This window comes from Lepidochelys olivacea, assembly GCF_965140295.1.
Source record: "Lepidochelys olivacea isolate rLepOli2 genome assembly, chromosome: 20".
In the NCBI taxonomy this organism is placed as follows: Eukaryota; Metazoa; Chordata; order Testudines; family Cheloniidae; genus Lepidochelys; species Lepidochelys olivacea.
This window is the reverse complement of record NC_140430.1, coordinates 5,326,878-5,340,346: the sequence shown is the minus strand read 5'-3', so window position 1 is coordinate 5,340,346 and position 13,469 is coordinate 5,326,878. Positions and strand designations below refer to the sequence as shown.

The window sequence follows — 13,469 nt, the reverse complement described above, 5'->3', positions numbered from 1 at the left end:
TAAATGCCGGATGCAAAGCAGGGTTTGGGCTGGCGGCTGACAACTTGCGACCGCCCATGTAATAACCTTGCAACCCCCTGAGGGGTCCCGACCCCCAGTTTGAGAACTCCTGATCTAGCCTAAATCATATATCATAATCATGGCATGGTATCTAAGCACATCAATTCTACACTTTTGGGCTCCGTCTCTCTCTGTTCCAGGGGGACAGGGTGAAGTGAGTGAACCCCATTTTAAGAAAAGGCAATTGATTGTGCAGCAGTGTGAATCTGGCGTAACTCTGTCACTGTGACTAACCCCCAACCATTCGAGCATCAAGAGTCCAGCCCTCCCAAAATCATGCAATTGGCTTAAAATTCCTGAGGTTTTAAAAATACAATAATTTGGGGATCCTTTAGTTACTTTCAGGTGTTTTAGCCTTCAGGGATCATGTTTTCCAGCTTTTTTCCTCAGCCACAAGGGAAAGAAACCTAAGCTAGTACATCCATTTATTGAAATTTTTAAAAGCCTTCACAATCCGTCGCTAGCTTTGAGTGCTCAATAGCTGACCTTCCACTGATCTTCTGCACACCATCCATCCATCACCTCCTGGTCGTCCCCTACTACAATGACCTTCCACCGTTCTTTCCATAATAATTTTCTCAAGGTTATTCCCATCTCTATGTCTCAGGTGACCACAGCACATAAGTTTGCATCTGTTGATTTCTGGCATCCGGGTCTGCTTCTCTCCAATAATATTTCCAACATAGGCATTTGCCCTTCTTTTTTCGTCCAGGACATATGCAAAAGTCTTTGCCAGCACATTTCAAAAGCTTCAGTTGTCTTCTGGCCAGCAGCATTAACTTCCCATGATTCACATCCAGAAATTACTCTGAAAAAATTAGACTTTTCGCCAGTTGCACCTTCCCACATTTCGAGATGTAACAGTTTTTCCATATTTTCTTAAGGGAGGCCACAGCTGAGCAAGCCAGCCTCAGTTATTGATCTTACATGGTAAATCTGTAAAGATGTAGGGGGTGACTAGAGATTGACCAGAGGACTGGCTGAAGGGACCTTTTCTGCCTTTACCAAAGTAGGGAGAAATAACAGAGTGAAGTAACTATCGTACGATCCTCACATCGCATGCAAGCAAAGCTCTGCTCAATGTAATCCAGCATCGCACGAAATGAAGGATAGAAGCAAAACCACCCCAACAAGTTGGTTCCAGAGAAGGCCGAGACACATGTGACCAAATCATAAATATCTGTCACATCATTGAAAAATGCAGAGTGCATTCATCCATTAATCATGTGTTTCACTGACGCCCCAAAAGTGTTAGATATTGTCCCACACCCCCATCTTTGGAGGATACTGGCAGACATGGGGATTCCAAAGCCTCTCACTGAACTCATCACAAGTCTCTATCACCAAACAGGCCAAAGAGCAACCAGCAGGTTTTCCACTGGGTGGGGTGTGAGACAAGGGTATATTTTGTCCCTAACATATATGCAGAATTTATGATGACAGAAACTTACTTTTTTTTTAAATGAAGGCTGAGATTCTCTTGTATTTGCATGACTTCAGGAGCTGGGACTTCAAGAAAACTCTCCAACTCACAAGAGTTGGTAACATTGCCATGAAGTCAGTGGGGTTACCCTAGTATCAAACCAGTGTTCGTGTGAACAGAATCAGGAGCAGAGATGGGTCAAAACCAGAGCCTCAAAGCTGGATCCCTCTGAATTTTGAGGGAGGGGGTACCAATGGCAATCCCTTCTTCTGACCTCACCTTTGTGGCTTTGGTTCCAGGATGGGAATACTCCTAGTGCAGACGCAATCCAGGACTGGTGTTGGCCACCCTCCTTTGCAAGCTGGAATCCCGGAGGCACAAGGGTGGTGAAATACACCTTGTTACCTCTCCATTGCCAGGCCCGCACCTCCCATGCCGATCAGTAGAGGATCCAACCCTCCCGCTCTGCAGTCTCCTTGTCCAACACCCAGTCTGGGACCCCCAGTTCCAAAAGCCTGAAACCTTCACTGTTCTACTGTAGCATCAGGGATCATTCTGCTGAGGAGGAAAACAGCTGGTTTGGGAACATCTGCTCAGCTGTGATTGTTGCCCAGAAAGTGACTATCTGGAGCCCACCTTGCAGACAAACACAGCAACAACAATAGAGCCACTGACACACAGAGCCAAATTCTGCTCTCACAGTGGTGTACATCTAGGTTAACTGGGCAAATCCAGGCTCATAACGAGGCATGCACAGAGCCTCTGTTCCCTGGAAACATGCCCCTTAATCTCTTTAGCAGGTTTTAGCCCAGTTTTGCGTGCCACTGCTGCCCACATACTAAAATGGGCTGCTCCCTCCCATTTCTTGTGATTCTTAATGACATCTCATTTCCTGGCACCAAATGCTGGAGCATGATGCCACACCCGCCCTTTGGCATGCAGCATTTGACCCCAGGGCAAAGAGACAGGCAGCCCCGACGGAGCTGGAGACCAGTGCCCTGGCACCCAGCAGCCGAATGGGGCTGTGCTGGGGGGAAAGCACTTCCGAAGAATAAAGAGGAAAGACACTGTATGGTCCAGCAGCACAGCCGAGCAGGGATGGTGGGCCACTGCGTTCGATGTTCACAGTCTGCATCAAGGCCAAGCTGTTTGGATCCGAGGAGCCTGTGCTACTCCCAAGGGAAAGGAATTGATGGGACATTATTTGAGCTACATTTTTCAAATCTATTTCTTTACATAAGTGCTGGGTGAAGCTCTGGGGTCATACAGGGATCCTGATCTCTGCAACACTGGGCTAGCAGGGGCTGGGAGCGCTGTGGAAAAGATGACGTCAGCCCCAGGAAGAGCAAGGGGCAGGCCTGGTGGTAGGCTGGGGAAGGCAAAGGATAAGTGATGAGGTCCAGTGGTGGTTATGGCACCAGCCCTGGTGTTTCAGGTTCAAGTTCTGGCTGTGTCACTCGCTGGCTTCCTGTGCGACCTTGGGCAACCCACACCGAGCTTGTCTCCGTGACCACGTACTGCGCGGCAAGCGGAGGTAGAACTGTACAGGTCTTTAGCCTCTCTGCGCCGCAGGGTCCCCTCTTTAAAATGGGGGTAATAATGCTTCTCAACCTCATGCGGGGGCGGGGTGGGGTTGTGAAGATAAACCCCGTAATGGTTGCGATGCGCTCCAACGCTGCGGGAATGGGAGCCGTGGAAGCACCTCAGCCAGACAAAAGGGGAGCAGGCTCTGGCGGAGCTTCCTGCTGACACGACGCCGGCCTTGTTGCGACGCGCGGCTGGGGTGACGCCATGACTCCAGGAGGCTGTGACGGGGGAGGTGGTGCTTTGCCCCCCCCGCCAGCCATTACATGCCCCACACTGGCATTTTGGGGCCTCCCCGCCCTGCCACTTCGCCGAGCTGCAGCACCGCGGCCACATTTTGAGGGGGTCCCCGCCGGGCCAGGTCACCCCACGTCGGCGTCCACGTGACCCTGCACCCCCTTTGCCCCCCGCCCCCAGGATCCTGTGGCCGCGTTGGGAGCGGGCCACGCGCTGATGTCACACACCAGCAGCACTCCGACGTCATGCGCCGTCACCCCGGCGACGCGAGGATGTCATGAGCCATCACCGTGGCAACGGTAGGACGTCACGCATCAGCACCATGGCAACGCTGGGCCGGCCTCATGTGCCCAACACCCGCGACTCAGGCCCTCCGGGGGGGGAGGGAGGGGGGAGAGGTCACGGAGAAGGTGCGAAAGCAGCACGAGCGGCCTAGCCACCCGCCCCCCTGCAACGCTCGCCCTGTGGGCGGGGCCAAAGCGGCTCCCCCATCACGTGACCCCTTCTCCAGCATGGCGGCGCCCTGGGCTGCCTCGGACGGGGGCCGGCGGTGTGTCGCGGAAGCGGGTCGGGTTGCGTGTCAATGAGGCGGGCGGGCGCTGGCGAGAAGCCCCCCCCCCCCGCCCCCGAGCGAGCGGGGAAGGTGAGGGGCTGAGCGGGGAGCTGAACGCTGGGGAAACTGGGGGGGGGCTCTGCGGGGGGAGGGGGGCTGGCCGGGGGGCTGAGAGGGAGGGGGCTCTGGGAGGAGGGGGGCTAAGGGAAGGAGGGGGAGGCTCTGGGAGGGAGGGGCTGGAAGGGGAGGCTGCGAGGAGGGGGGCTCTGGGAGGGAGGGGCTGGAGGGGGCTCTGGGAGGAGTGCGGGCTCTGTGGGGAGACTCGAGGGAGAGCTCTCAGGGGAGAGGGAGGCTCAGGCTTTGGGGGAGTGGGGGACTCGAGAGGGAGCGAAGCTGGGGGATACTTTTTGTGTGGGAACGGAGAGTTAGTTGCGGGTTCTGAGAGGCAAATCCTTGTGGGAGAGCCTGGGGGGCTGTGAGTGAAGGGGTGGGAATGGGAGGCGTCTTGGGGGGATCCCTCTGAGCTGGGTGGAGCTGCCTGCCAATGGGGGCTGTGGCCCCCAAGTGCTCTTGATGAGGTTGAGGCTATAACTCCACATGGTTGCCCTGCTCAGCTTTGCCCTTTTCCCAGGGAGGCGTGGGGAGATGCTGTGGTGACTCCTCCTCTCCCTTCCCAAGCCCACGTATAAAGTGCTCTCTTCTGTTAAAATGTTTCCTGCCGCTAACAGGGCTGCTCTTGCCACTTTGACCATGTTTTCAGCAGACTGTTTCTATGCTAGTGAGTTTCTTCAGAGCGCAGGAGTCAATGTGGTGATGGTTTCAGAGTAGCAGCCATGTTAGCCTGTATTCGCAAAAAGAAAAGGAGGACTTGTGGCACCTTAGAGACTAACCAGTTTATTTGAGCATAAGTTTTCGTGAGCTACAGCTCACTTCATCGGATGCATAAAGTGGGAAGTACAGTGAGGAGATTTTATATACACACAGACCATGAAAAATTACACATTGTAAGGAGAGTGATCACTTAAGATGAGCTCTTACCAGCAGGAGAGTGGGGTGGGTGGTTGAGAAAACCTTTTGAAGTGATAATCAAGGTGGGCCATTTCCAGGAGTTAACAAGAATGTCTGAGGAACAGTGGGGGGGGGGGGAGGAATAAACAAGGGGAAATAGTTTTACTTAGTATAAAGAAAAGGAGTACTTGTGGCACCTTAGAGACTAACCAATCTGAGCATATGCTCAGATAAATTGGTTAGTCTCTAAGGTGCCACAAATACTCCTTTTCTTTTTGCGAATACAGACTTACGCAGCTGTTACTCTGAAACCTGTCATTACTTAATATAATGACTCAACCACTCCCAGTCTCTATTCAAGCCTAAGTTAATTGTATCCAATTTGCAAATTAATTCCAATTCAGCAGTCTCTCTTTGGAGTCTGTTTTCAAACTTTTTTTGTTGAAGGATAGTCACTTTGAGATCAGAAATTGAGTGACCAGAGAGATTGAAGTGTTCTCCGACTGGTTTATGAATGTTATAATTCTTGACATCTGATTTGTGTCCATTTATTCTTTTACGTGGAGACTGTCCAGTTTGCCCAATGTGGTGATGGTTACTGAACACACTGGCCCCTAGCAACTGTACTAAGAGCAATCTCGAGCTCTTTCACATTTGATCTGTCCTCTGGCTTATCTTTGAGCTCAGGTGGGAGAGTGTTGGTGAGAGGAAAGTTTTGATGTCCTGTATTAATTTGCAGGAGGCTCTCAGACCAGAGCACAGACGTCATCATCACAAGTTGCAGGTCTCAGCCCATAGGCTTAAAATTGAACAGAGTATATAGGCTAACCTGCTCTTTCACTCCTTGAACAAACGAATCCCTTCAGGTCAGGTTGGAGGCATGGGGCAGGGGAATGCGGGTGATGCTGGCTGTGCCCCAGCCTACGCTGTTCTCCCTCTATGACTAAACAGGACTTTTGCCTCCAGAGTGTTCAGTCTGGCACCTTTCACCGTTGCTTTACCAAAAAGAAATAGAGTCTCTTTAAAAGGTAGAGCTACAAAGAAACTCAACAAGAACACTTGAAGCGCGGTTTAGAATGATGTGAAGGAGGACACAGATGCAAGGGGAGGCTTTATTGTGCCATACCCAGATTAAAGGAGGGGATGGTTCCAGGCACTTTCTGGCAATCTTGTAATTTACAGGAGACCTAAAGGAAGCCATTCTATGGTAATCACTGTGAAGTTTGGCTGTGAAACTGGTGGCATGTCTTTTTGTAATTTTTCTTTAAAAACATGTGCCAAGATGGAAGTTAAAATCTCTGATTCAAGTGTCCCCAGTGGATCTTTCTTTCAGGAACACAGCCAGAGAGCTACAAATATCACACAGCAGATCACATGCTTTTTTCTTTTTTTTTCCTCTTTTCATTGTAACTGTTATCCTCCCCTATGACTTGAGGGTAGGAAAACAGGATGTGTTTTTTTTTTTTCTAGCATTGATTTGTGGCATTAGCTACTCTGTCCAACAGTCTGTTGGTACCAAAACCTTTACATCCATTCACAGTGAAGAAGTATCAAAGATCATGAAACCAGTTGCACCATCTGTGGCCTTGTCTTCACTACCGTATGTTATTGTGTTTCTACATAATTATGTAGAGTCAAGTTAGCTGACAGCATACGTCCCATGACTTTGTGGTCAGTGTCGATAAGGATGAGTTGGAGTCAGTGTTGTTGCTAGTTGAGGTTAAACCCTAGGGGTATGATGGCAGGAAGGTCTTTATCACACAGGGTGAGAAGGATGATTTACTGTGGTCAGGCCATTGGACTGGGATTCAGGAGACCTGGCTTCAATTCCAGCTCAGACACAGACTTCCTGTGTGACCTTGGGCAAGTCACTTAACTTAAATCAGAGAGATCTGAACTGCTGTTGGGATTTGAGGTCCCTTATCAAGAGAGGGATGGAAGAATGCAGCAAGTTCAGCTGATGATTCAGGTTTTGAAAATTTGCAAATATGGGGTTAGAGGGAGGCAGATGAAACAGCTGGAGGGAATCCTAGGAATTACCCCTATAGGATGGTCTAAAAGCCTAAATCATCTAGTCAATATCTCTCAACCCTTGGCTCATGCAGGATAGCTCCCTGCAATGTATTCACTGGTATTTTATCCTGTCCAGTTCTAAACATCCAAACTAATGGGGCTTCCGATACTTCCCTTGGGGAGACTCTTCCACAGCCTGAGAGATCTCAGTCCCAGAAAGGTTTCCCTAATTCTCAGCCCAAGTTTCCCTTTCCTTAGCATCAACTTCTAATTATACACTTCTTCCCCTCCCCTTGGGCCACCCTGAATGAACATTTCCTGGCTGCACTTCCAATCATATGCCTCATCTGTGGGACTTGGGGGTCAAGTGGAAAGTTTCAGAGGGAGGCCGCATGCCCAGCTAAGAACAGAAGGGCCAGAGCGCTCTAGGAAGGAGAGAGCATCCCACAGGGTATGTGCATGGGAGCCTGAGGTTAATCTCCAAGCAAAGCCAGTTTGACAGCAGTGCAAGGCGTCACAAACTGCTATGTGCTCGGGGCTGCGGCCCCTGCTGGCTGTCATAAATTCAGGAAAGGTGGCTCTCCCATCTGTGTCTCACTGCAAGTTCTTCTCTTCTCTCAGGTGCTTTGGAGTAGACCCCAGGGGATGCACATGATGTTTTGAGGCACCATGCTACTCACTGCATATGTCGCCTTTGCTGTCCTGCTGGCAATATGCCTGGGTTTGGAGTTCTCTGCCTGCCGCGCCAAGCTCACTGTCAGCGCCTGTACCAACCCTGTCTTCCTGCGGTTCCAGCTGGACTACTACCAAGTGTATTTCCTGGCTCTGGCGGCTGACTGGCTACAGGGCCCCTACCTCTATAAACTCTACCAGCACTATCACTTCCTGGAGGGCCAGATCGCCATCATTTATGTCTGCGGCTTTGCCTCCAGTGTGCTCTTTGGACTGGTCTCCACCTCCTTGGTTGACCGGCTGGGTCGCAAGAAATCCTGCATCCTCTTCTCCCTGACCTACTCGGTCTGCTGCCTCACCAAGCTGTCCTGGGATTACTTTGTGCTGGTAGTGGGGAGGGTATTAGGGGGGTTGTCCACGGCCCTGCTGTTCTCCGCCTTCGAGGCGTGGTATGTGCATGAGCATATGGAACGGCATGACTTCCCGGCAGAGTGGGTCCCGGCCACCTTTTCGAGGGCCGCCTTCTGGAACAACGTCATTGCGATCGGAGCGGGGGTGACAGCCAACTTCTTCGCTGAGTGGCTGGGCTTGGGCCCCGTGGCCCCATTCATGGTCTCCATCCCCTTCCTCATGCTGACAGGCATCTTTGCCATGAAGAACTGGGATGAGAACTATGGCAAGAAGCGGGCACTGTCCAAGACTTGCATCGATGGTTTGAAGTGTCTGCTGTCTGACCGGCGTGTCCTGCTCTTGGGCGCTATCCAGGCCTTGTTTGAAAGTGTCATCTATATCTTCATCTTCCTCTGGACACCCGTCCTGGATCCCCACAACCCACCTCTGGGCATTGTCTTCTCCAGCTTCATGGCTGCCAGCATGGCGGGGTCATCGCTGTACCGTATTGCCACATCCAAGAGGTACCACCTCCAGCCCATGCACATCCTCTCTCTTTCTGTCTTGATGGTATTCTTCTCCCTCTTCATGCTGACTTTCTCCACCAACCCTGGGCAGGAGAACCCTTCTGAGTCCTTCCTGGCCTTTTTGCTGATTGAACTCTCCTGTGGGCTGTATTTCCCTGCCATGGGCTTCCTCCGGCGGAAGGTGATCCCAGAGAAGGACCAGGTGGGCGTGATGAACTGGTTCCGAATCCCCCTGAACCTGCTGGCTTGCCTTGGCATGCTTATCCTCCATGACAGCGACTACAAGACAGGTACCAGGAACATGTTCACCATATGCTCTGTGATGATGGTGATGGCGTTGTTGGCCGTCGTTAGCCTCTTCACCGTGGTCCGGAACAACGCAGAGCTCAAGGTGCCTAGCCCGCAGGTGCAGAATGAGCTGTCCTCCCCGGAGCTCTGATCACATGCCTGGCACGACTGGCACCCCCCCCCCCCCGTTGGTAAAGTCTCCAAAAGCTTAATACTTTGAATACCAAGACTCTGGGCTAGAGGAGAGGACTCTAAGTGAGAGAGACTCTGTAGAAAAGACAGTTGCTCTGAGGACTGGTCTTTGGGTGTTGGGGCCGGTCCGGTATGTTCTAACTTTCACTTGGAAAAACGTTTTGTTTCAAACAAAATTTGTATAAATCACAAGCAGCCTCGTGAGCGCCCAGCAAGCATAGTTTGTTCCTTCCCACCCTGGAGTGCCTGCGTCCAAAACTTCCTAACCCGGGCCTTCAAACTCTGGGAGCTCCCCGCATCCTCGGTTCTGTAGCTGCCATGTTTGGAGGTGGCGGGGAGAGGCCAGGCGGTGGGAGCACATATCACAGCTGCTTGGCCCCTAGCTTTTGCTGGGGGGAGAACAAGGAAAGAGACTCTCTTCACATGTTGGAGGTATTGACCCCAGTTACTGCATGAGCCAAACTCCAAACCCCTTCACTCTATTATTTTTTTTTAAATAAAAAAGAAATAAAACTCTTTCCTTGGAGAAAACATCTCCTGTGGTTTTATTCCTTTGTGTCCTGAAGTCTTTCACCGTGCATGGAAATTTAATTATTCTTACGGTTGTTGGTTCAAGGGCTGCAGATCCGCCTTCGCTTCACTTGGATTTGTTGGGGCCAGGAGATGGCTCTGTGGGGGCTGCTATTGATTAGGATTTAAATTCAGGCAGATGTTAACCCCCCTTTCCCAACACTCTGTTAGACAGGAATTGAGAACTGAGTTTGCTAATGCCTGAGCTCTGTGTGTGGCTGGCTGTCATGGAGTACCTGGTTCAGGAAGCATCTGGCTCTCTGCCCCGCATGAATATTGAATAGAGGATTCCTCTCAGCAACTGCAACCTCAAGCCCAATCTGGAATCCTGATCACGCCACATTTTAGAACAGAGTTTATGACTAGTTTGGTGGCATGATTGTCTCTAAACATGGCTGCATTCCCACAGAATGTGGTTAATACTTTGGTTAGGAACCAAGGCAGCTGACAACAGTGAGTTGCCCTTGCCAGTCATGCAAGCATATACTTGTCTTCCTGTATCCAGTTCAGTAGTTTCAGGTGAAACTAGTTTGGCCTGTCCTCCTCCATCACTGAGTGCATTGCCCCGCGGGTTGCTGGTGCTGCTTTTTGCCCATCCTCTGGGCACTCTACCCCTTCTACATTAGTTTGGGATAGATGCCCAGCTATTCCCTGAATGCACTAATGCAACTAGGCTTTGGCAGGGAGGTAAACAGGGGTGAGATTGTGTTGGGGATATGGGGGAGGGAAAGATGCCAGGACCCCCAATTACCATGTTTGTAAGTGGACTGGAAGAGTGTCAGAAATTGATTACAGAAACATGAATGTACGCAGGGCCTTAAGGGTGCAGCATGCTGGTCCATCTTCGTTAAAGGGGCCCTGAAGTCTTGGGTCTATAAAGAGTAAAAACTTGAAGCCTTGCTCCAGCAGCTTGCATTCCCCTATAGAGAGCGCCCCCTTCCTGTTTCATGGTGAGTGACAAGTTAATGCTCTGAAGTGCTGTGTACAGAATGACTCTTGATAATTTGCAAAAAGAAAAGGAGTACTTGTGGCACCTTAGAGACTAACCAATTTATTTGAGCATAAGCTTTCGTGAGCTACAGCTCACTTCATCGGATGCATACTGTGGAACTCCCATTGCAACTCCCCCTACTGGGATGCCTCAGCATGCGCTCTTCTTCAGTGCCCCCCTGCCTCTGAAGGCAACCCCTGTAGGATGAAGGGGAAGGATGGTTAGGACAATAGCCTGGCACTTGAGACCCGAGTTCAGGTCCCTGCTATGCCACAGATGCCCTGTGTGAGCTTGGGCAACTCTTAGTCACTCTGTTCCACAGTTGCCAACATGTAGAATGGGGATAAGAGCTCTGCCCTGCCTCCCAGGGGGATTGGGACGTGTCCTGGATCCCCAGGAGCTATGCTACACTCCAATGTTTAAACAGTCCCTTGGAGGAGCCGCTTGAGTTGGCCAGACCCCCAAGGGGTCCCATTCTTCCTTAAGGATCGGCCATGGGGCCTCAACACCTCTGCGACTGAGCCCCGGGGCTCCAGCTCCCTTGCTTCACACTATGACCTCTGCCCAGCAAGAATGACGTAGACTCCCCCTCAGAGACTTGGCCACTCTTCAGGGACCAAAGCACCTCGGCAAGGACTTGCAGTGACGCCAGGCAGCCTTTTCAGAACAGAGCAGGGTTTGTTAGTCACCTGGAACACGGCTTCAGGAAGTCCCTAGGTTAAGAGAGAGAAAGAAAGGTTAAAATGGAGTCCATTCTGGCCAAGCCAGCGTGCCACACGGACCAGCTGCTGCGGACTCCATTTTGGCTCTCTCCTCTTTGTCAGTTCCAAGGGAGAGCTCTCTCCATCTCAGCCCTAATGCCCGCCACCAGACGCCTTCTGGGCCATTGTTCTTGAGCTGGGGCCTTTGCTCTGCTTCCCTGCCAAGAGCTGAGTGAAAACTCCTTCTTTTTGGTTGCTGGGTATGAACATCCTGGCTAGTCAGTGGTGGTGACCACAAGTATTCAAAAATCATGAGGTAGGCCCCCAAAAACTATGACTGGCTTAAAAATCTTGAGATTTAAAAATAATACATTTTGTGTCCTTTTCATTTGCTTTCTGGGTTTCTGAGCTTTTAGGTCACACTGGGGTCACACTTTCAGGCTTTTCACTGTAATCGGGGGGCCAGAAACTTACTTTGTATTGTGGGTGTGCAACATGGGGATCTGGCAGGGTTGTAAACCAGCTAATGCTGTTAGTTATGTTACCACCACCACCGTAGATTATTTTAAAAGTGGAGAATTTTAGAAATCCAAACCACTTGACACTTTTGATGTTCTGTGTTTAGTTTCTGCACTTTACCTAGCATGACCACTCGGGGAAAAGTCAGCTTCGCTTCCTGGTTCTCAGAGGGCCAGATTTTCTACAAAACTCAGCAGTGTTCATCCTTTCCCATTGCAGTAGCATCTGGATACTGAGCACTTTGAAAAATCAAGGCACCTCGCTGTATTCCCACTGTACACTTCAGTGTAGACACTACCTATGCCAAATATTGTGAGACTCATGATAAAACTCTGAAAGTTGGCACTGGATTCTACATTAGTCCTTATGTCTCCCTGGTAATTGTTATAGTTTTACATGCTCACTCTCTCGGTCTTTGAAAATATGCTTTCTTTCTGCTGCTTTGCTGCACACAAACAAGAAGGAAATTGACTTTTCAGAGGGAGGAGTGAAACTGACTCACAAAGGGCTGTCAAATGCACAACACCCCTCCAGTCAATGTTGGTTTCAGAGTAGCTGCTGTGTTAGTCTGTATCCGTAAAAAGAAAAGGAGGACTTGTGGCACCTTAGAGGCTAACAAATTTATTAGAGCATAAGCTTTTGTGAGCTACAGCTCACTTCATTGGATGCATCTGTAGCTCACGAAAGCTTATGCTCTAATAAATTGGTTAGTCTCGAAGGTGCCACAAGTCCTCCTTTTCTTTTTCCAGTCAATGTTGTTGTTACTGTTTGTATTATGGGAGCGCTTCAGGACTGAGGCCCCATTATGTTAGCAGATGGTCAAACATATCAGAAGACAGTTCCTGCCCCTAAGAATTCACAATCACAATGTAAAAAGTTAAGACATATGGATAATGGGGGAAAGGGTTAATCCAGGCAAACACAGTGATCGGAGTGATGATGCAAACAGATCTCATATAATAACATCCTCATGAGCTCTGCCCACCCTCCCAATACAGTTTAAAATGTTGCCATTCTGAATGGTTTAGCTCTCAAATAGGAAAGAAAATGATGGGTTTGATGCTGTATGGAATCTGGGGGACACTTTAGGATATTATGAATATTAATATTGTAAAATTGCAATGAGTTGTGGCAGATATGCCATGTAAGAGATCTGCAAAAATGTTATACTTTGCCAAATATGATACTCTCATTTATGTGTTTGTATCACCTTTTTACTGAGTTATAGATATGTATGTCTATGTGAGAGGTTGTCCCGCTTAGGATGCCATCTGATGAGCTGAGATACCACTGAGCCTGTCTATTATGCCAGCCTGGATACCCTTTTTACCTGTCTTGCTGAGCCATGCTATTCTATTAAGTCTCCTCCAGCACACACACAGGAAGGGCCACACCAAACTGAAGAACGAAACAGACACTGAGATCAGTTCTGTGAAGGCTTAGCTTAAGGGACTTGTCCCCAGCACTCAAGTGTCCACCTCTTTGGGGTGCAGACCCAAAGATATACTATTAAATCTGCCTCCTCCCTCAATATGGATGAAGGTGTGCACAACCTCTTACCCCATCCCGCAATTGTGACTTGTACAACCGGGGTTATATTATAAACAAGAAATATGTTTTTTAACTACAAAAGGTGAATTTGAAGTGACTATAAGAGTTAACAGACAGAACAAAACAGATTACTGAGCAAATAAAATTAAATACACAAGCTAAGCTCAATATACTTAAGAAACAGGTTACA

The 13,469-nt window shown here is 49.7% G+C and overlaps 1 protein-coding gene across 1 annotated transcript; it reads left to right on the top strand.

Annotated features, from left to right (window-relative positions):
• The first annotated feature begins 3,811 nt into the window (after positions 1 to 3,811).
• MFSD5 (major facilitator superfamily domain containing 5) lies at positions 3,812 to 9,480 on the top strand. The gene is made up of 2 exons (XM_084610155.1): positions 3,812 to 3,947; positions 7,500 to 9,480. The coding sequence occupies exon 2, from the start codon at positions 7,548 to 7,550 to the stop codon at positions 8,904 to 8,906; it is 1,359 nt and encodes a 452-aa protein (XP_084466281.1). The 5' UTR covers positions 3,812 to 3,947; positions 7,500 to 7,547; the 3' UTR covers positions 8,907 to 9,480.
• Positions 9,481 to 13,469: the final 3,989 nt, after the last annotated feature.